At 40.5% G+C, this 23,663-nt stretch overlaps 1 protein-coding gene across 2 annotated transcripts; it reads left to right on the top strand.

Annotated features, from left to right (window-relative positions):
• Positions 1-1,592: 1,592 nt before the first annotated feature.
• Positions 1,593-22,754, top strand: npepps (aminopeptidase puromycin sensitive). 2 transcript variants are annotated; one of them, XM_085458294.1, is made up of 23 exons: positions 1,593-2,001; positions 3,687-3,771; positions 3,959-4,036; positions 4,200-4,321; positions 5,719-5,826; positions 6,841-7,041; positions 7,268-7,364; positions 7,448-7,481; positions 8,101-8,215; positions 10,139-10,303; positions 11,980-12,084; positions 12,171-12,231; positions 12,317-12,426; positions 12,625-12,688; positions 13,021-13,157; positions 14,335-14,469; positions 16,660-16,879; positions 17,289-17,431; positions 19,029-19,085; positions 19,237-19,344; positions 19,828-19,983; positions 20,245-20,292; positions 21,141-22,754. In XM_085458294.1, the coding sequence occupies exons 1-23, from the start codon at positions 1,879-1,881 to the stop codon at positions 21,285-21,287; spliced, it is 2,619 nt and encodes an 872-aa protein (XP_085314420.1). In that variant the 5' UTR covers positions 1,593-1,878; the 3' UTR covers positions 21,288-22,754. The 2 variants fall into 2 exon arrangements, with proteins under 2 accessions (XP_085314420.1, XP_085314419.1); XM_085458293.1 differs by having other exon boundaries at positions 1,594-2,001; positions 13,018-13,157.
• Positions 22,755-23,663: the final 909 nt, after the last annotated feature.

Here is a 23,663-nt window from a genome sequence, read left to right as displayed (position 1 = left end):
GTCCCAAGCTTCTGTTCACATGCACAGGGTTGACTGAACATGTGACCAAACATTTGTCTCTGTCTTTTCAAGTGTGAACTCAACTTTAAGCTGTGACAAAAACTATGCTGACCAACCGGCCCATCATGTTGTTTTTGTGCATTCTTATGAACAACACCCCAAAGTGTTATTCTCTTTGTTATTGTTCCAGTAATGTACTTTAAAGAAAACTTGTAATTATATATGGTAACAACCAGATTACATTTGTTTTTTTAAATGTTTATTGAAGTTATGCATAAAATAAAATGTACATCATTTAGCTTCCTTAGTTTTAAAACTCATATAAGTACAGGGGAGCATAGTAGTCTAGGTGTCTGCCATCACGTCAAGTACTTTTCCTTCACACAGGTTTGAGAAAAAAGAGAAAAAAATAACAAACAAAAAACAAACAAACATAAGTACAGATAGATGTAGTTTGTAACTATATACATCCAGAGAGAGGGCAGTCGAAAACCAACACACTCAGTAGCAGATGGTGACATAAATAGCATTAGTATATGTTACTTTAATTAAAAACAAACAAACAAACATTTAAACATCTATTCCTTCAATGGTGAATATCAGCAATATCTGGCCATACAGATATTGCCATTCTTCTTCTATAATCACCAGACACCCCCCCCCCCCCCCCATCTTTCTTTTATGTACTTCGCTGAGTGATTGCTGATATCATGAAGATTCTTGTATATTTGTGAGATTACACTTTTCTTAATTTCTGACTTATAAGCATTTATAAAGAGTTGGGTAAATGGCCTCACTGCAGTGGTTATTTGGTTTTTAATGTTTCAAGTATAGCCAGATACATTGAAACAAGTATTTCTTGAAAATAAAAAATGAAACTTTGTAATAATATCCATATAGTGGCCAGCTTGTTAGGGATTTCACAGCTGACAGCTGTGTAAAATGACACTGACAAGAGAACAACGTATCAAGGCAACATTTGAGAGAGTAAAGTTGTGTTTCCACAGAAAAATGACAATTGAAGGAGACTTCAAACTTGACATGCACCTTTGTTCATGTTTGTTAATTAAGAACCTTTGTCACATGTTAGTGCACATGTAATTCTGACATACAGAACACAGAGTTCATATATCTGCTATAAATCATATCTTTCTAACGCTGTTACTTGATAAGGAATCCCTTAAGTATCAAGAAAGTCAACAGTGTAATGACAGTACTGATAGTTTAAACAAATGGCCACAAGTCAGACTTTTTGATTACATGCTGATCACCTACAGACCCCCTGTTTAAAAGTTGTTCTAATCTTCGATGTCCATTTAACGATCCTAGCCATGTGCTGAGATCTGATTGGTACGTCCCAGATTGTACAACAACAAAATATCAATATCAACAACAAACATGTGTAACAAATTTCAGTTTGTTCATTATTTCGCTGGGGGGAAAGGGATTTAAATTAATATACTGAAACAGAAAACACACAAAAAGCATGAAACTGTATAAAAATCTTTCTGTCAAAGGTTTTTGATAATATTACTGTCGCGTGTATGTACAGTTTGTGCGTGACCACACACACACACGCTCAGTGAGTACGTTGGAACGTGATGACGTCGCATGTCTGTAGGTCGACGCAGGGTTAGTGGAGTTGTTTGGGCTGTGAGAGGAGAGATCCGTAGCTGGCAGTGCTGGGAGGGTTTCAATTGATGTTGTTGCTTCTGGGCCGCACGATTCCGTTGTCATTCGCCCAGAGTCACTACTTGCTGCCAATCCTCACTGTCGAGGCTCGTTGTAGCCAGATCCGTGTTAATAAAACTCAGAGCGATAGCCAGCATTACACACAGCACCGTCTTCGTGAGCTCAAGCAACCAAAATATAGGAACCATGCCCGAAAGGAGGCCCTTCGTACGGCTACCTACTGACGTTTACCCCGTCAACTATGGTTTGTCTTTGAAGCCTGACCTGATCGACTTCACGTTTGAAGGCAAGCTGGAGGCTTTGGTGGAGGTATGTTGACCACGACACCCCCGTAGATACACAAATGGATTTATCTGTGCATGGCGGGGATCTCGTTATGTAATCTGACCAGCTAACGTTACCAGTTGCTAGCTAATTACGACAAATTGTTAGCCACTAGCCCACTAGCTGTCATTATTGCACGCGTTAGCTAATGTAAGCTGCAACGTGTTAAATGTTCTGACGGGCTCAATTTGGCCGAATTAAACCAGTGGATGAAAAAGAAACAACCACGTTATGTTTCTGTGACTAACAGTAAGCTGATCCGGACTAGCTAGCACAACAGTCCCGTGCCGCAGAGTTGCACTCTCATGTTAGCCTAGCTACCTGTTAGCCATCTGCCAGTGGCAGGCAGTGCGCTAAGTTGAGGAGCTTGGTGAATACCAGCGACGGTAACCTCTCGTAGTAACATCCCATTGCTTTTGAAGATGATACTTAATAATTGGCGATTCGCGAATTTGGTAGAGCGCTATCTAGCACCCAGCCAATACTCACTAGTGTTTGCTAAATCATGGCAACATCGTGTAGCCCCCTCCCACCCCAGTCCCACTAATACGGTTGAACTAGGTGAAGTTGTACATTAACACACACCGTGAGGACAGTAAAATGACAAAGTTTTAAAAGTCCTTTCGGTACGTTTGCTACTGTATCTTGTGCTCACTTGTATCTATCGATAAAATGGCTGTACTTTGTAGACTGGATACTATGTAGGACGGAAAAAGCGACTCTGTTTGTTTAACTTGTGTATAAATGGTCCCATTGTCCAGACACCTGTTGGTTGAGTGTGCTAACACCTGCGCCTGGTTGTAAACAGTTACTTAACGCACATTTTCACAGCAATCAAGTCAGATCACAGACGCTGTCTAAACATGCACCATTTCCAAGATTAACCTTATATGCTTTATGATATGCTTACACCACTAATGGTAGTGTAAAGTGCTTCATTGTCAGGAAGAGTCATCTGTTAAAAAGATTAACAAGACACTGGCAAACCTTTGGTACAAAAGGGAACCTGGAAAAACAACACAACAAATGTTTACATGACGTAATAGCCAACCATTAATTGTGCGCAAATTCTATAAGGTGTTGTTGCAAAAGCGAAGCACAGGTACAGTTTTTTCCATGAAGAATCCTGGACAACTTGGGTTTTTATGCAAACTGATTAACTGTGACATGGTTTGCCCATTAAAATTAGACTCCAAATGCCTTTAAAGAGTTTGCTTTTTTTTAATTGGTAAAATGACCAGTTCAGATTTGGTAGACAAACAAACTTGTACACAAGTACTGTATACTCTCAGCTTCCATGTATCTTCAATAACATTGCCACAAACTGTGAATGTTTGTGGTTTTCCCTCTATGTTGGGGATTAACGTCTGCTTTTTGCACACAGCTCAGAGTCCCCTAGTTGTGTTTTTGTTTTCATTTCCCTTCACTAACTATTGTTTCCCTTCAACGCTGTATTTTTTATCTGTACATTAGATTTGCTGTGTTTGCAATCTAAACAGGTTCAATTTGAATTCACAATCACTGGTACGGTTTGGTCCATTGATGTAGTTCCAAAATTAAACTTGAACTCTTCCTGATACTTGGATGCAGCTGCTGTGATTTACTGAAAATGTAGAAATTAAGGCACAGCAAAGAGTCTAAGTTGACGTGTTTTATGTCAATATTTACAGGTTACACAAGCTACAAATCAGATTGTGATGAACTGTGCTGACATCGACATCATCACAGCTTCCTTTGTACCACAGGGAGGAGAAGGTGGGGGTCAGACTCAGGGAAACCTTGTTTTTGCTTTTATAAATGGCATTGTTGTGAATAGCATTGTCACTTCTAGCCATCTTATTTGATTTCAGGATTGAAAATTCTTAATAGCATCATTCCCCAAAGCCAACAGCGTGAGTTCTCAACATGTTCTGATCTTCTTTTTAAAATTTGTCCCTTTTAGAAATTAATGCGACGGGATTTAACTACCAAAATGAGGATGAGAAAGTCACCCTTTCATTCCCTAGTGCTCTACAGAAAGGTAAGAAGAGACTGTTGGCTGTCCCTGCTTCTGAAGCAACCGTCTGTATGACTGTTAAGAACAACAAGGACGATCATGCAGATGATCATTACTGTTATTATTCACCTCCCCTGTGGTGATGGCTGTACAAACAGTGTGTCTCTCTCTGTGCACGTCACCCCAGGCTTCGGCACATTGAAGATCGACTTTGTCGGGGAGCTGAACGACAAAATGAAAGGATTCTATAGAAGTAAATATACATCTCCTACTGGAGAGATTCGCTATGCTGCTGTCACACAGTTTGAGGTGAGTGAGTGGCCTCAATGAAAAATACTTGAAGTTGTGTGTATTGCTTAACACTTTAGTTGCCTGTGTTGCAAAACAGAGGCATGCAAGTCATGTGGCTGTTTTTGCTATTCAGAGTGGTCTCTCACAGTTTGTTCTATTTGATACGCTCTAGTTTTGCTTGTCAGAAGTTGGCCAATTAAGCACAGACACTGACCAGGACACCTTTATCAGAACCCACTGTGCAGGAAATCAGGCTGTAATTTACATGCAGGCTTTTCTTCTGCAGCGGGTGCAGCTTGAGGATAAAGAGGATCTTTCTTTATACGGATGCATTTTGGCAGATTGTTTCTTTTTCACCTCAAAGTAAATGCTGTAAAAATGTCCTATACACTCAAAGTATTTTGTGCGTGCCAAGTTTTTCTGTATTTGCTTGTGATAATTTCTGCTAAACACAGTCACTGATCGAGTGAGACAACTATCGAAAAGCTCACTCAAGTGTGCTTTTCCTTGTTCTCATGTTGGGCTTAAGATTTTTCAGGAAGCAGTTCTTGCACCACTTACAGTAACTTAACAAGTTGTCATCAACTCTATTTTCTTCACTTCACATAACTCTCACCTGTTCCTCTGCATGTGAGTTCGTGAGGAGCTACACTCACAATTAAAGAGAAAGAAAAAGCTGAAAAAGTGAAAATTTTCACACTCGGCTGAAGTGAAACAAGTGCAAAAAAATCTATGCAGATCTAATTTCCTACTATTCAGCGTACCTATCTTGCTTCTGTTTGGATTTATTTTCAAAGAAATACTTATAGTGTATACGATATGCTTTAAGAAGATGGGATAGCTTAAGTAAAGGCCAGGGTCTCATTTGTGATTAAAATGATGACTCCAGTCAGCTGTTCACAAAAAGGGAGCAGTGAAAGTTGAGCTTGAGAGCGAAGTTCGACCACACTCGCTCAAATGCATCCATGCTTGTATACTTACGTCAGTCACTCCAACTGGCCAAGCTTGTTGGTTTGGGAAACATAGAACTGTCATTTATCTAAAAGAAGCATATGCCATAGGTATGTTTCTGTACATCAGGAAACAGGTTACATGACCACGCCAAAAATGTTCAGTTGAATTGTTTCCTGCTAAAAATAAGTGTAGGACTGTCACTCTGCAAAAATGAAGGCGTGTATAGATAATTATGTATGTTGGTTCAAGTTTCTATTTGTGACAGTTACTGGTAAACTTAATGTAAACATTAAGTGAAGTGAAGTCTGTTGCAGCTGGTGTCACACAAAAAGACCAGAAGGTGGAATATGAGAGGCTGTGTGTGATCTGAAGGTAAACACAGCCTGGCCTCGTCTGGACCCAACACCTCGTCTCACAATCTGTCCTTTTCCCCTCTGCCCCTCACACCCCTGTTTCTCCAGGCCACGGATGCTCGCAGAGCTTTCCCCTGTTGGGATGAGCCAGCTATCAAAGCCACCTTTGACATCACTTTGATAGTTCCCAAGGACCGAGTAGCCTTGTCAAATATGGTACGTGTCATATGTCCACTCCTCCCTCCGAGGAAGTGACGACCCCACAGTGACCAAGTCACTCTCTGCTGCCAGGGTTCCTTTATGCATGTCTGTGTTTTCCCTCCTTTCTTTTCCCTCTCTTTTTTCTGTGTAGCTTACATAACAGAGGGCAGACAGTCACTGTGTACTCTTCCTCTGGCTAAATATGAACAGCTCTGTGTGAAGTCTAACTACTGTATACATACAGTTTTGTCACTATAAGGAAATTTTAGTAAGTATCATGTGTTTATTTTGTATACTGTTTTCTGCTATTTTAACTGATCGACTTTACAGCCTAAATGAATCAGACAGCATCATCTGGCTCTGATTATTTCAAACGCAGCGCCCCTCCAGGCTGACGCGGTCCATCTGGGCAGTGACCGTGAAGTTAAATTTGGCTCTTTCTGACAATTTAATACGAATGACATTAATGCACTCTTTCTTTAATAATGACATTTTTATGGCTTCTTTTAGTAGAAAGGATAAAAAATAGTTGTAAATAAATGGAAAGAAAAAGAAAGACGACTGTAATCATAGGACCCCGGATAATGGTATTAATTGAAAGACTAAAACTGTCATGCAATTATGAACTGCGCACAGACATAGGCTACTCCATCTCGGGACCTTTTTGTGTTACATGCCTGCTGCAGTTTATTTTCTGCTTTGACCTCTAAAGTTGTGAGAACAATGTTATTTCTGCAGTCGCTGTCAACTCTTTCAAAATGTGTCCTACTCAGTATTTATTTAAGACGATCGTTTATTTGTGAACTTGGCAATAGAGCAGAATAGAACAGATTAGAATAACCCTTTTTGTAGAGTGTTAGGGTTACTTTTGGGATAAACCAAAGGGTTTTGATTTATACAGTCAGTTACTCGTTGCTTCTATATTTTGTCAATCAGCTGGTTAAACGGAGTCATTTTCAGTACACACTTCAGCCATATTCACTTCTGAGAATATTTAGTTTTTTAATTTTGCATCGATCTTCTCTCCAGAATGTCATTGATCGAAAGCCACACCCAGATGATGAAAACCTTGTCGAAGTCAAGTTTGCCACCACGCCCATCATGTCCACATACCTTGTAGCTTTTGTCATTGGTGAATATGACTATGTGGAAAGCCAGTCATCAGATGGTGTAATGGTACGCGTCTATACACCGGTTGGAAAGGCTGAACAAGGGAAATTTGCCCTGGAGGTAAGGCTGTTGTTGAAACATACCACATTTACAGAGCTGAACCCAACCTGTCGCTTTATTCACTGCATAATTTCTTTACCTTGAAGTAAAAAGTTTGTCCGTAAGCAGAATGAGAAAACAGACAAATTAACCAGCGTTTATATGACGTGGATCTGCTGGATGGTCCTGACACAGAATCAAACACAAGTGCTTTTCCTTTTTATTTTCTTTCATCTTTTTATTGCAGGTTGCAACTAAGACCTTACCTTTCTACAATGACTACTTCAGCGTTCCTTATCCGCTGCCTAAAATTGATCTCATAGCTATTGCTGATTTCGCTGCTGGTGAGTAGCTCTAGGTTCTTACATGTGGAAGTTTGGAAATGGTTAAAGTCGAACTGAAACACTTTCTTCTTCCTCCCATTCAGGTGCCATGGAGAACTGGGGCCTTGTTACCTACAGGTAAGCTTTACAAAACACAATAAGATATTTTAACTTGGCTAAATTCAGAGTGAGTGTGTCCATAGTATTTATAATGAATAGGCATGTAATAATAGCATAACTACAAGCAGATAAAGTCTGTTTCCACCCAGGATATAATTTCTAGAGGCTGTGGCTCAGATGGGAGATTTTCCATCTCTCTGTTTTCTGTCATTGTAAATGTAATGTCTTTGGGTCTTGGGCTGTTAATTAGAATAAACAAGCACTTTGAAAATGTTTCTGTGAAGTCTATGAAATTGTGGTTTGCAGCCTGCTCTGACATTTATAAACTATGTGATTAAACATGAGTGTAATCAGGCTTTAACAGTTGTTAGACTCATTTTTCTTTATGGATGACGGCCCTAATGGCTTTTTAATTGCTTTGTGCTTAGCTGAATGTGCCACCACCTGTTAGGTATTCAGCTGCTATCTGATTTGCACAGAGCCGCATTCATCTAGCATCCTCAAATAGATTGAAGTGCCTTGATAAACTGCACAGAAGGCGATGGGACTGTAGACAGATGAGCGAGGGCAAAGGTTGCAGACGAATCGTCGACCTTCAGCCGTCTTTGTATTAACCTCGAGTTTCTGCTGTTTTCAGGGAGACGGCATTGCTCATTGACCCGAAGAACTCCTGCTCATCCTCCAGGCAGTGGGTGGCACTGGTGGTTGGACATGAACTTGCCCACCAGTGGTTTGGAAATTTGGTCACCATGGTAAAAAAAAAAGCTATAAACTGACACCAGTTACACACACGCAGAACAGAAAATTATGTATTCCTGTTAAAAGCGTAACAAATGTAGTAATAACAAAACAAAAACACGAACTGTTTTATAAACTAAGTTGAAGAAGACAAAATGTAAATCTCTGGAGAAATCAGTCAATCTTATTTATTTGGTCTTAATCTCTAAACTGTCCTCAGGTGTTTGGTTACACAGTCCTTCAATTCACGGCATTAAGAAAATGTCTCGACGCTGCACTCTCCATAAGAATGTGAAACTCATATCAAGTATTTGATTTGTATCTCAAGATATTAGAAAAAGTAGTGCCTGACTTATTTTTTTGTCATGCTCTTTATGCATACTGTATAAATAGATATGCATATGACTTAAAATATCTGTATATGTAATGTGTTTATAATACATTAAGTCATTTTTACACCATTATATAATATTATCATTTATTTTTCTCATATCTTTATTGTAATTTTCTTTTATACAACAGAAAGCAGATATTTAATGAACATAGCTGTCACAATGATACAAAAAAATCTTGCAAGTAATAGGGACAGGATTCCCCCTTTTTTCATGAATAACCTCCGCCTCCAGTCCGTATGTTCATCTATGGCTTCCAGATATTCAGAAAGTCCCGTTGTTTGCCCTTGGCAGTGTATATTAGGCTACGTTCACACTGAAGACGAAAGCGCATCAAATATGATTTTTCTGACCCTATGCGACCCATCTATCCGATCTTGGTGTGACAGTGTGAACGGCACAAATCCGATATTTTCAAATCCGATCTGGGTCACTTCCGTATGTGGTGCTGAATCCAATACATATCCTATGTTTTAGAAAGTGACTGCTGTGTGTCAGGTCGCATTAAATCTTTTACGTCACTGACACAAGACAGACACTAATTATCAGCTCCAGAGAAGCGCCGGAGAAGACATGGTGAACGCTTCCTGGCCATCCAGTGTAGATGTCAGTGAAACTGTTGGGAAGACAACGTTGGAGAAACGTGAACATTTTATTTGTACTGTATAATCTGCAGATTCTGACAGAAATCTGCAACTATCCTTTGAAGCAGCGCTCCTCTAAAACAGCAATAAGGATCATTATTAGGTTATTTACATTATTATGTAAATAACAAAATAACTTAAAGCAAAATTGGGAAACATGAAGTCTGAAGTCTTTATATTAAGGCCATCAGTCAAACAATACTGTTGCTCTGGGTCTAAACAGAGCGCGTTGTGTGTGATGTCTTCTTTTGCGCATGCGGCCGCTTTGAGCGTTCACACTAGAGCGCGTTTGCTGTCACATTTTATTTGTAGCGTGAACAAGCAGACAAAAAAATCGGATTTGATCCAAAAATCTGAATTGAGCATCAAGACCTGCAGTGTGAACGTAGCCTTACTCTTTCCAAGCCTGGAGAATCTGGAATTTCCTTCTTTCAGAGTCCCATGGAAGGTGCATCCATACTCCAACATAGTGCATTGGCTTTTCTGGCTTGAAGTAGTCCACAGTCTAGTAATTTGGTCTGCTTCTTTTATTGAGCTACGTACTACCCTGCTTGAGCTCTTCTTGTTACAGGTTGTGGTTATCTTCATTTTTACCTGCTCTAACGAAGGAATTTCCTATGATTGGTGGATAAATTGATAGATATCCAAACGTATGTTAGCCTTTAATGTAGGTAATGTAGCTTTGGGGTGCAGTTTGAAGATGATCGTTTTTAACTAGAGTTGCAACGATGTGAAGGAACTTTGTCCATAATGGGAAACAAACGAGTAAATGTTTCCTTTTTTACCTTTGGGAAACTCGTCGTGCTTCAGGAAGGACTGTAATTTGTTTGGTTGTGCTCCGTTAGTTTTGAAGGACTTGGAGGACGGTCTCATCTTAGTGCCTGTCTGTGTTTGTGTGCAGGAATGGTGGACCCATCTGTGGCTCAATGAGGGGTTTGCATCCTGGATTGAGTATCTGTGTGTGGACCACTGCTTCCCAGAATATGACATCTGGACTCAGTTTGTCTCGGCCGACTACACCCGCGCTCTGGATCTGGACGCGCTGGACAGCAGCCATCCCATAGAGGTGAGCTTTGAAATCCAAGATGTATGCAGGGAGTCACTTAAAAAAACTTTTTGTCTCTTTGGAGGAAAAAAGTGATTTTATTGATACCATATCGCTAGGGTGTAAGCCCACCTTAACATCTGGATTTCACATTCACAACTCACATAATCTTTTCCAGGGCTCTAGACTAACTTTTTGCCATGGGCGTACCGTACCGGCACAAAAGTTAGGCGTACACAAATTTTATAATAATTGATATAATATAATGTGTTTTTCTGGATACACTGTGCTTTTTCAGCATTCAAAGATTGATGCCACCGTGTCAGAGCACTGGCTATGAATTTCAGAAGGATCAGGCCTTAACAGAAAAGTTAGCAATAGTTCTTTTCCTATTACAGCTACATCCACGTCTGTGGTGCCTAGGCTGCTCACTAGGGCTGCGTATCATCACTGATTTCTATAATCCATTCGATTCTGGTTTTTAAAGTCCCGATTTGATTCAACTTGGCCTCAGACAGTCAGAAATATTATAATTCTGATCATTTATCAGTACTGACTTCATCAGAATTGTGAACATCACAGCAGATGCCTTTGTGTGAAAGTAACTGAGAATAAAACACAGAAAAACATGAAGGAGATTTTCCTGGTCTGGCTTTTTATAGCAGATAACCTTAAAAACATTCTACAATGTTCTGCATATAAAGTTTAAATTCAGTATTGAATAACAGAAAAAATAGGCTTTCTTGTCCGAGGTCATTTAAGTGAAAAAAGAAAAAGACAGCAGCCACAGCGCTGTAAACAACGGTAGACTGGTGGGTAATAAGCGAATGAATAATACAGAAAACAGAGATTGGAGACGGAAACTGTTCTTGAAGTACAGAGAGAGAGAGAGCTAGCTGTGCATGGATGTGATTTTAATAGTCGTGGAAGCAAAATTCATGACGACATTGATCAAATGTGAAGCGCAGTTTGCTGCTTCTTTTGCTGCTGGCTCGGTGAATTTTGGTTGGAGAGACAAAACCTGCAGCTCAGAATCAGCGCAAAAAGACGTAATCACAGCACGGACCGGACGCATCAGGATCGCTGAGCTCCGACAGCGTGTCCGTCTACGGGCCGGCGGGTGAGAAAGCCGAGAAAGACAAAGCTGATTCTGATGCGTCGGTCTGTGTTTACGTCTTTGTGTGGAGTCCGTGTACCTGCTCTCATCTGCTGTTTGGTTGTTGAAATAGTTTTGTGAGCGTTAATCTGAGAATCTGGCGTTTCTGGCAAAACACAGTTATTTAAAAGTCGATTCAGGATTTAATGAATCGATATCGCTTTATTCAAGCTACTCACCTCCCACTTCCACCTGCACTTTCAACTGGACCACGGCCAATCAGAGCGGTCCCGCCCCTTACTATCTCTGATTGGTTTAGTCCACGATAGGGGCAAAATGTGTGTCTGTTGTTGACCACAGGGAAGGTTGCAGATTTTTTTTTTTTGCTACCTGAACAGTTGGTCGCACAGGTGCAACCAACTTTTTTTTTTTAGTCGCACCACTGAAAAATTTGGTCGCACTCTAGAGCCCTGTTTTCTTAATTACTGAGTGTGTTGAAGGACAGATAAAATTAGATGTATTAAGGTCTGTGTGTGTTGCTGTGTATGGCCTTCTGTCAGCTTTGTAACACCCACTTATGGTTTTGTGTTTTGCTCTCAAGGTGAATGTGGGCCATCCATCAGAGGTCGATGAAATCTTTGATGCCATCTCCTACAGCAAAGGAGCATCTGTGATTCGCATGTTGCACAACTACATCGGAGATGAGGTTTGTTGTCTGATGTGGTATCTGTCGTCGTTTCCAGTCTGATGTTTAATATTTATGAATGTACTTGTCTTTCTCTTTCGTTGAAGGACTTTAGGAAAGGAATGAACGCCTATCTTTTGAAGTTCCAACATAAAAATGCATCAACAGGTGAGCGCACATGCAGGAAATACTTCCCCTTTACGTCAAGTTGTTGTGTGGAGTCACTCTTTTGACTTCTTCCTGTCTCCCACAGAGGACCTATGGGACTGTTTGGAACAGGCCAGTGGGAAACCCATTGCTGCAGTGATGGGCTCATGGACCAAGCAAATGGGCTTCCCCATAATAGCCGTCGACCAGGAACAGGTGAGCTGTCTAATCTGATTGTTTGACTCAGGTCATGCACTTATATTTGTTGAAGTTGATTTTGAAACTGGCCTAAACCAACACAGTGACATGAACACATTCATTCTACACCTACAGTTTTCTAGTTGAGCGTTTGGTTCTTTTCTGCTGTGACATTCATGCGTGCCTTGACTGTGATATTCATGATATTATTTTTAGCAAGGTGATGACTGCGTCCTCAAGATATCGCAGAAGAAGTTCTGTGCCAGTGGACCACATAATGGTGAGTGTTTGTCACGGACATGTCCAAAAAATGTGGATTTACCAAATCCATTAGATGCAGTGGTTAACAGATTCGGTTAGCAAGCGTAAGGTCACTGGTTCAATTCCAACCCCTTCAGGGTTGTGTCAGGAAGTGTATCTGGCTCAAAAATGTGCTGAATAAGAAAATGTGTAGCTGCCTGTTGTGGGAATCCCTTGTAACAAGGGAACAGCTGAAAGTAGCTAGCTAGCTAAATGTAGACCTAAGGTTGCTTTTTAATGAGCTAAAAAAAGAAAAACACTTTGAATCTAATCCTCCTGTGCTGGCTCCATCATTTGTCTGCTGAACAGAAGAAAACTGCCCCAGCTGGATGGTCCCCATTAGTATTTGTACCAGTGAGGACCCCAAATGCACCAAGCTCAAGGTTCTGCTGGACAGACAGGAGACCACCATCACTCTGAATAGTGTTGGCCCAGACCAGTGGATCAAGGTGAGGTCCCTAAGCAATAATATCCTGCACTGAAAATGATGCCACCACCAAAACGGTAAAATACTTCAGCCAAAAAGTTACAACCCCAGATTTTGCAGCAGATGATACATGTTTACAGCCATGTGCAAAAAATCAGATTGGACCTCTGCCGGTTTCAGTCTTCATGACAAGTGTACAGGGGTTACCCTGCATTTTAGCTTCAATAACGCTTCAAAATAGGGGTGTGGCTACTTTGGCTAGCACATGGATCCTGACACAGTCTGCTAGATTTCTTTGGTAATTTAAGTTTTGTGGTGTTGGTATCATTTTAAGCATTTTAATGACAAATTCTATGATATACTCTGGGGTTGTTGTACTAATGGCCCATCTAAAAGTCTAATATTTTATCTTTACATAACCTTCTGTATACATATATAAAGATATCTGAAGCAGTAGTATTAATTTTCCTGTAGGCCAGAGTGCATTCCAAGATATGCGTAGTAAGACCTGAGTGAAGATGTCATTTGCGTTGTTTGTAAATTGCTCGATTGTGTCATTTCGACCCTTGCAACAGCTGCAGACTGAGTTTAAGAATTAATGAGAGAAGATGCGTCAGTCTGTCGTCTTTTCATTAAAAGTAACTTTTAAAGTTGAAATAAAGTTAACAGACTGAGCTCCTTATTGTCAGCTGGAAGGACGAGCTGTAAGCATCACAGAGTCAAATAACCCAGTTCACTCTCAAAGGAACAGGTTAAGCAGCTATATTTATTCTTTTGTGTGGTCATTAAAATAATGACCACGGTGTAAATTGGCAAGGACAACGATGGACTTGTTCAGCTGCTTATAAATGTGACTTGCAAATTAACAGTTCCTCAGGAAGTAAGCATGGTAAATGCTTTTAAATGGGTCAGTGCTTCACAGCTGATGCAAACAATATGTTGAAATCCCATTACTGCTAGATCTGACTATAGGTATCCAGTGGAGAATAGTGATTGGAGGCCTGCTGTTCACTATTGTCTCATTTTTATTCACCTAAGAAATAATTCACTCATCACAGCAAGCTTATTGTTGATTATTCTCTTGATAGTGTGTTATTCTGATAGTGTGTAAGGCTCAGCACTCAGTGTAAAGGGTAAAAATGTTAAGAGCCCAAATTTCCCACAGTCTGACTCAGACTTGTCTTTCTGCTGTTTTCCAGATCAACCCCGGCACTGTGGGCTTCTATCGCATCCAGTACAGCTCGTCCATGCTGGAGAGTTTGCTCCCAGGCATCAGAGACCTCAGCCTGCAGCCTGTGGACCGACTGGGACTGCAGAATGACCTCTTCTCCCTTGTAAGCCACACACACAGCTGGGAAACAAAACAATTAAAGAATAGTATTTCCTTCATTTTGTTCACAGCAGAATGTAATTGGCTGCTTGTGAATGTAGAAAGGAAATCCACTCCCTTCCAGAGTAAACAGCCACCTGATTTACAGTACAAGGGAGCAGGAAGAGTGAAGAGAAAATGTGGGACATGAACGTGGAAAAAAACAGATAGTCAAACAAGTACAACTGTTTCTTATTGGTAGATTTATGTATTACACGATCTGAAATTATAATCAAAGAGTGGACCTGACTAATTGGGAATAATGAGCAGATCTAGCTAATGAAGCTCGTTTTTTCTGCTTTGTGTCTCTTTTTTAAAGCGGCGCATTTATTGTGTCTTTAATCAAGCTCAACAGTTTTCAGCTAGAAAGAGACAAAAGTGTTTTCTAATGACCGGTTTTGTAACACTGTCAACTTCTATTAGCAGCATGTCTCTGTATGCCTCCATCGATATTTAATTTAAAATTGTGAATGGCTTATGATGTATCTTTCTCTTAATTATTGTGAACACTTCTGAACACAATGTTTTTAGAGGTCAGTGACAGAAGCAGATTTTTCCAGAGCTACATGGCCCTCATGTTGAGCTTCTAGACACTAAAGCTGGTAAAAAGTAAATTTGTGATTGACTCTTGGTATCATCACCTTGAAGATAAATATAAATATCTCTGACCCTGGATTTAAATGAATACTGAGCTAATGTGTTGCATTACTGTAAATTTCACCACATTACTGGAAACTAATCAGTTTATGTTGCACTAAACCTAGTGCCTAGTACAGTATTTCCTACAACCTTTGAATAACATAATTAAACTTGAATTTGTTTGCGAGACATTTGACAAAAGCGTAACTTGAGCAGCACCGCATGTTTAAAAACTGCAAAATGCACAAAGGTCGACAGATCGTCACTTCCCGAGCAGTCCTTACTTTGAATAACATTACAGCCTCCTGGTTTTTAAACATCTTTCTCCACCTCTGAGTCCCACGTTACCATTTTTCTCTCTTTGGGAAATCCAGCAGCTATACATTTAGCTAGCAGATTCCTTTTTTGGCAACTTGCATAGAAACATTGTCTGTTTGGTATTTGTTGAGCAAAATGAAATGACCTGCTATCTAAGATATTATTCTGTTTGTGCTCACGAAAAGTGCTTTTTAGATGGATCAGCTCACAGAGATGTGTTGAAGCTATAAGCTGGCCTTGGGATGTCATTACTTTCCTATTACTGAGCCAGTATCACCATGTTGTTACCTGGAGCAACACCAGGCTGCAAAATGAACTCTTTGATAGTAATATACATTAATCTGGCTATGAGATCTGAATAGTCATTACTGAAGGTGCTGGAACCTGGTTCCAGATTCTTCTGGCCCACTTTAACTCCCAGCTATCACATTTTATGTGATTTGATTCCAAGCTGACTTGGTTTTGTTGTAACAAGTTAAACGCACTGGCAAACTCTTCATTCGTCCTCTGCTTCCTTCCCACTGGCTCAACACAAAGTGGTTTTGGATTCATATCAGACCTTTATGCTTCCTTCTTTACTCCTACACAATCTGCAGCTTTATCAAAGGATTGGAATTTTCCTGAACTTTATTGCAGGCAAATTAGATGTTGACACTGTGTGATAGGAGTAATGTTCACAAGATCAAACGGCGGCTAATCATAAACCTGTTCAGTTGTTCTGCTTTGAAAGCGAACAACTCAACAGGTTTTGTGCGTCTTCATTAAACTAAAACTTATTGTTTTGCACGTTAAAAACAAGCTCATGTGGACGTGATGGCCGTATGGTGACAAAAAGTGCTCGTTTGTTCATATCTCTTCTCTTTTTGGAAACATATTCTAACCCTGAGCTCAAACATGCCACACACAGCCACTTTACTGGAAAAGCATTTCTTCTGACCCTGAGGCAGTTCAGGAAATGGATCCACGTTTCTTAGAAAAAAATCCATTCTTCGTTTTCTATGAAATGCTTTATTGTTAGTGTTAGTACCATTGTTGCACAGCTTTTCCTTTGCACCTGCAGTTTGAGACTTCAAATGTGGTTATAAAGTAAATTTTCGTACAGAAACCTTTCACCTTGAAAAACTATAACATCCACCATGAAGCACAAGGCTTTCATCCTGCCGGGATGTTTTCGTTTCTAATTGATTTGTGGCCTCAGTCTCGTGCAGGGATGATCAGCACAGTGGAGGTGCTGAAGCTGATGGAAGCCTTTGTCAATGAGCCCAACTACACAGTGTGGAGTGACCTGAGCTGCAACCTGGGAGTGTTGTCTTCTCTGCTGTCCCACACCGACTTCCACGAGGAAATCCAGGAGTTCATCCGGGACCTCTTTACTCCCATTGGCCTCAAGCTCGGCTGGGACAGTAAACCGGGGGAAGGTGAGAAGGCGTTGTAGAGAGATTGCATTCAAGGTGTTCACATCTTCCTTAGAGCCGCTCCATTCCTTTCTTGTTATTAATATTAAAATTGAGAGTAGTCTTGTGCAGGAGGAATGTAGAGAGTAGGAAAGTAAAATATTTGACCTTTATTTTCAAACTTGAAAACGTTTTGGTACAAAATAGCAGTAGAAAAAAAAGCTTTTCTTTTTTTTAGGCCATGAGAGAAGCTACCCTGTTATCAGATGAGCTTTTCGGTTACTTGAACTGAACCATATATAACTCGGAACTGTTTGTTTCCACTGTTTCTGCTTTGGAGACAGGTCGGATAAGATGACTGACTGAAATTAGTGTGAAAAAGCTCTGTCCATGAGTAATGGAGTAACCTAAGGGCTATTTTTGTGTGCTACAGGTCACCTGGATGCTCTGTTGAGAAGCCTGGTTCTGGGGAAACTGGGTAAGGCAGGACACAAACCCACACTGGAAGAGGCCCGGCGGAGATTCAAGGATCACGTGGATGGCAAGCAGGTTTTACCTGCGGACCTGAGAAGTCCGGTAAGCTGAGCTTGTGCAGGCACTTTGGCAACGAACAGTGTCAGATGGTATTCACACTGATCAGTATGTTTTGCTTCAATTTGCTAAAAAATAAATCAGATTAATAAAACAAAAAAGTTCAGATTTTAAAATGTGGACATTAGGCTGCAGTCGGGTCTTGCTTGAGCTGAAGATCTTCTTCCACCATTATTTTTTCTTTTTTTAGTATGTTAGGCTTGTTTACTCAGTGAAATAGCCTGCGGACACACACTATGTAAGTCTGTAGTAGTTGGCAGTTCCAGTCAGTCATTTGCACACTGACTGTGGCAAGAACTAGTGAAAAACCAAAATCTATCTATAAATGAGCCTTCCTGTGTTTTTGTAGTTCATATGTTGTGCTTATATCTAACTCCATATTATGCTGACTCTACTAGAATAACTATTTGACAGTTCAACTTTGAGCCTTATTTATCTCATACTGAGCGTTGGTGCGGCCCCTCAGAGCTCTATATTATGAAGGAAACTCAACACAGATGCGCTGTCTTTGAGCGAGTGAGCTCGACAAAACCTAAAACCCATTTGGAGATGATGGTTATCAACAAGCTGTTAAGAAGAGCTTCATAATTCAGGCTCTCTGCGCCTCGTATTAAAAGGGGCTTTTGTTATTTTAAAGACTGTAACTCTGGAAATCTCTTTAGCTTGGTATGGCTTAACAACTTGGGCAAATAAAAGGTATCCCCCAGCAGAGAAGCTATATGCTACTTAAACATGCATATATTACATTTTTGAAACACATGTTTTTATACTTTATGTTAATCTGCTGCTGTCTCTTACACATTAGGCATTATAGCAGAACATACACAGAGAAAACTGTCAACCAATAAAATAAATGTACTTGAAACATGCTGTAAATCAAAGAATTAGTGAAACTGGGCTCTTCCAGCCAACTTTGAACTGAAACTCTGAACATAACTTGCTCCTAACAAGGTTACATGTTCAGCATAAGTTACCATGAGGATTTAACCAGGTAAAAACAGAGCCGCTCTCCTCACACAGACAACTGGCTTTAATCTGGTTTTATAGTGCACTCCCCAGCATGTCAGCATGAAACGAGCAGTCTTAATTTTAGTCCACAGTGCTCATGATGACCTTTTATTAGCAACGTCTATTCTCTGTGACATCATACAGAGCCAACGGTATTTTAAAAAAAACGCTGTTTGTCGTGAGCATGCACTGTACATATAAAGCATCTTACAGTACAGGAGGTGTGTTCTGTAAGGAGAGGAAAACGGTATGTTTGACCTCCAAGACGACGCCACTGTCACTGGCGAGGTTTGATTGTGAAGATTTGGGTAGAATTTCAATAAAGTGCTGGTCACATGACCTTAGGTCACCTGATCTTTGGTAAAAACGTCACTTTATAAGGGGTAAGATTGTAGGTGCTTATCTCAGACGGGATCAGAAGCTTTCATTTGATTGAAAGTGATTAGAAGATACATGCCGATGGGAAAAAACCTTGAAGGCCCAACAAAATACAGTATAGCAGCATCACCATACTACAGTGTAATTCAGTTAAACGTTATTAAAGGATAATGTCGAAGCATCTTTTTGCCCACAGGTGTATCTAACAGTATTGAAGCATGGAGATAGTGCTACACTGGACACGATGCTGAAGGTAAAACTACATCATGTCTCCATCTTACACTGTGAAGCTTTGAGTGACGTACTCTGTGTCATTTAGCACCAATAATTCCAAAGGAGTTGGATCTGAGTGACTGTAGTTGGGTACTCACGGTCACATTGTGTCTTTGTCACTACTCCCTCAGCTCCACAAGCAAGCAGACATGCAAGAGGAGAAGAATCGAATCGAGCGAGTTCTCGGAGCCATCTCTGCCCCTGATCTCATCCAGAAAGTGCTCAACTTTGCCCTCTCGGTACATAAGACCGTTTAATTGCCGGCTCTCAAGCGTAGTTTTATTTCTCAGGATACAGGAAAAGAAAGGAATGGCGTTTACTTGCAATCATGGTCAAATAAAAAGACCCAGGGGTGTTTTTATTCTGCAAGCTTTTTCGTATGTAACCCTGAGTCGTGTTTTTAGTGTGACTCAACTTATAGATTAGAGTGAGTAAAATTTGGAGTATTGGCTTTAGAAAAGTGTTGCATTTGGCTTTAAGTCCCTGTCAGTGCTGAAGTTACTGTCAGCTCAAAACTAAAGGACGTTACAGTTAAAGCTGCTTTACATGAAAACTGACGGTGGACCGATAAAATTGGATGTTGTGCTTTCTTGTTACAGCTTTAAAGGAGTTGTAGAAAAGTCTGATGATTCTCCAGCTGCAGTGTGATGGAGGCCAACATGGCTTCTGTCAAATACCACAGCAGCTAATTTAGTTCTCTCTGCATGTTCCCGTCCCAACAGGAAGACGTTCGTCCCCAGGACACGGTTTCAGTAATCGGGGGAGTGGCAGGAAGCAGTAAACAAGGACGGAAAGCTGCCTGGAAGTTTGTCAAGGATAACTGGGAGGAACTTTATAACCGCTACCAGGGAGGATTTCTCATATCAAGGCTTATCAAGGTAGAGAAAGGGCCTGAGGTTTACAGTTTCCTGAGGTTTTCTGGTTATTTCACTGTAAAATACACACACACACACACACGTGTCTATGCTTTTATGTTTTATTTCATAACTTGGAGTTTGTGTTCGGTCAGGCTACAAATATTTGAATCAGAATCAAAATGTCTTTATTGTCATTGTCACAGGTACAACAAAATTAAAAATGACATCCGTTTTATTTGTTTGTAGTCTGCTCACGTTTGTCTTATTCGTGTGTCTTTGCAGCTCACAGTCGATGGATTTGCTATTGATAAAATGGCTGTGGAAGTCAAGGTGAGCGCTCCCTCTTGTGGGATTTAATTAAATTATATTAATTTTCCAAGTTAGGAAATGAATGGTACAGGGAATGGTTCTTGTGCATTGCTTTTCTACTCAAAGTGTTTTAGCTGTACTTCTACTGTGTGGTGAAATAAACAAAGAGAAAAAAACCCAACAGGATGGATGATTGGATCCTTGCCGCTGATGACCAATCCAGCGTTTTAGGTTAGACTTTGACCCAAAAAGGCTGATAGGTGATTAAAATATTAAATTCCTGTCCTGAAGTCAGGGTCTGTGGCTCTGAGTATGAGGCAAAAATTCAGATTTTGAGAAAACAGTGTGGGTTACTCCATGTGATATTTCCCACCCCATCATATTTCCATCTAACTTTAACAAACAAAGCATCCTTTGGTGTCTTTGGTAGTTGCTTATTAGTTGCTTATTTGCTCTAAGTGGAATTGTAGTTGAAATCGATGCACGCCCACTTCACTCTGCCAGCTGCTACTTTACTCGTTGCCTGCTTGTCTCTGCCTGTTTGCCCTGAGCAACTTAAACCCTACTGCTACGAATACACAAGCATTTTCCCAGTCCAGATTTCTAAATGAGGAAACTGGAAGTCTTATGGAAAATGTTGGCACATGAGAGAAATGCAGATAGAATTCCAAAAGGAGGTTGTAAAAGTGGTTCATGAAGAAATCGAAACTCCACTTTATATACAATGTTATTCTTTGTAGGAGGTTCTGCTTTATTATCTAGATTCTGCAGTGTGATTGTAAATTCAGTTTATTAATCTGATGTGGTGTTATTGTTACTGATATGATGCAACAGGGGTTTAAGGGTTTCCTTCCTTTCTGTCCCTGCAGAGTTTCTTTGAGAGTCACCCGGCCCCAGCGGCCGAGCGTACCGTGCAGCAGTGCTGTGAGAACATCCTCCTCAATGCCGCCTGGCTTAAGCGTGACGCAGAAGACATCCACCAGTATCTACTCCAGCGCAAAGCACCCCCTGTCTGAACTACCAACCCTGTCGCCCCCACTCCCTACCCCCACCCCCAACTACAGACCAGAGCGGGAGACCAGAGGGTACTTTGCAGCAGGCTTCATTTCTCTAAAGAAACTGCAAGAAACAAGAAGACAAAGCCAAGAATTGAACAGTGTGTTGGAAACACAGACTCTTTTTACGTTAACAAGCAAAATTCTGTTTAGACAGACCAGGAATGTAGTTTTATCCCCATTCTGCCCATCAGCAGATGACCCATCTGTTAGTCAGCACGCAAGTTTTAAGTCTCGCAAGCACCTCGACCCTCGAAATGATCGCCAACCCTGCTAACGGTCACATGACCAGCCCGTAAACACCCCTTTATCCACTTTGGCTCGTAGCTGAGAAAACTGTGAACCCTGTCCTCCTCTTTCCTGCTGTCGGCCATTCTGAATGCATGAAGTGTCTGAGGTTTGTTTTTTCTTCTTTTTCCTCCCTGCATTTGCTGCTTTAATTATACCACTTAGTCCTCCTTGCTGTGATACTTTCCCACATCCTTGTTTCTCTCACACGTTCCTCCTGGTCTTCCTTCACTTTTGGGCGCTGTGATTGGGTAAACTAAAAAAAACAACCTGGGCAGAATGGGGTTAATAACCATAGTGTGTGTTGTAGTTTCCAACAGCACTGATTCTACATTGCTAATAAATGGTTAGGACGAGGTGAGCAACGCTAGCATGGTACTACATTATAAATTGTATAATGCAAGCATTATTTTATTTTTAAGTTGTTTTGTTTTTGTTGCCAGTATTCCTAGCAAAGAATTAAATGGAAAGGTTCATGGATACCTGTTTCCACTCCCCCCAGGAAGAAAAAACAAACAAACCTCAAGCTTGTTTGTGTTGAGCAGAGGTTGTGTAGTTAAAATCATCCAGATTCTTTATCCTTCTCCCACAATGAAATGACGGTCCAGGCGTGTTTTTATAAAAGCGATGCAGTTATATATTTAAATGTTGCGATAATCCTGTTATGTGAGGACAAGGAAAGAAAAAGATCACAACACTACTTACCGGGGCCTTTTCTTTCTGAAGTAAAATCCTGAAACGCCTCTCCGTAGGGTTGAGAATCCAGCGAGACCCAGTTCGGACTTTTGCGGGCACGACACATCGACGTTGACCCTGCCGTCGACCTCGGAAGCCTTAAACCGGTTTTGCAGTAAATATTCAGCACTGAAGCGGTGATCATAGGGGACTTCCTCATAAACATCAAATGGATCTAATGTGACAGATTACACAGACTTGTTGAACGAGTATATCTATTATAGAATTTACAATTTGATGTGTTTTTTTGGAAACATACCAACGAGTCGTCTAACCTGTTGTCGAGACCCCGCCCCCTCCCTTGGAACATTTGTTGTTTTTTGGGGTTTTTTTGTTTTGTTTTGGGGTTTTTGTTAAAAAATACAGTTGGTGTTCATTAAAGTGGAAAAGGATTATAAAAACTAATGATGTGAAATCAGTACATGTTGAGTTTTATGAGTGAGGGGGTGAGTGTACGTAAGAATATCATTTTTAGCTCGTGCAGCTCCTGTTCCTGTTAACCCTAGCCAGTTTTTTCTTTTCTTTCCTAGTTTGAATTTATAGTATTGTATCAAATCAAACGCACTGAATAATTAATTTCCTTTTTTGAAAAGGGGGCCGTTTAAAAAGGGGACTGCCTGAATGTGTGTGCCTGCTCACAATGTGGCTGAGCATCTTTCTTGAGCACAACTCAAACATGTGTCGCTGAAGTCATTTGTCACAGGAAATTAAAGAGAAAACATATATACAAAAATGAAACATGTCCAGCTTTGGATGATCCAGGGAGCTGTCAGTTCACTGGTAACTCAAGCTGAAATATGAGAATTGCTTTCCAAATTTTACTCAGGTGCTCAGCAATAGATCTGCAAAATCTGAAGCCGGTGGTTTGAACAGATACTTTTCAACTTACGAGTAAGCTTGTTTCTTAGAAGCAAATTACAACCAGACAACGAATGCACACCAACTGCTTAACTCCCTGAAACTAGATTTATTAAAGGTTAATTCTGATAGAAAGTTAAAATCACATTTTGGTTTTTAGTAAAAAATACCTGTGTTCTCTGAACATGCAGATGTTTAAATTACTCTGATTGTAGTTGAACATGAGGAGCAAATGTAAATATACAGTTTATTAAAGTAACTGGTGTCTGTCCATTAAGGACAATGTTCAGGGGCTTTTACAAAAAAAGGCTTTCTGGGAAGCTTATTGTAACATTCATCATTCATCAGCAGAGCTTGGTTATCATCCAGGCACTAGAAACCTAAATGACAAAAGGACGTATGATGGCAAAGCCGCGAGATACAGAGGTAGAGCAATATGGGATAGAGACTAGCAGA

This window comes from Copadichromis virginalis, linkage group LG6 (genome assembly GCF_057382275.1).
Source record: "Copadichromis virginalis isolate Kocher_CV1m ecotype Utaka linkage group LG6, C_Virginalis_male_GT1.1, whole genome shotgun sequence".
Lineage (NCBI taxonomy): Eukaryota > Metazoa > Chordata > Actinopteri > Cichliformes > Cichlidae > Copadichromis > Copadichromis virginalis.
The sequence above is the reverse complement of the archived record's forward strand: the minus strand, read 5'-3'. Positions and strand labels throughout refer to the sequence as shown.

What these genes read in the sequence shown, in the direction of transcription:
- npepps (XM_085458293.1), top strand. Translation starts at nt 1,879, where the DNA reads ATGCCCGAAAGGAGGCCCTTCGTACGGCTACCTACTGACGTTTACCCC. An exon ending in CTGCTGTCACACAGTTTGAG is followed by an intron (nt 4,322 to 5,718) that starts GTGAGTGAGTGG and finishes CTGTTTCTCCAG; the next exon opens with GCCACGGATGCTCGCAGAGC. An exon ending in GAGTAGCCTTGTCAAATATG is followed by an intron (nt 5,827 to 6,840) that starts GTACGTGTCATA and finishes TCTTCTCTCCAG; the next exon opens with AATGTCATTGATCGAAAGCC.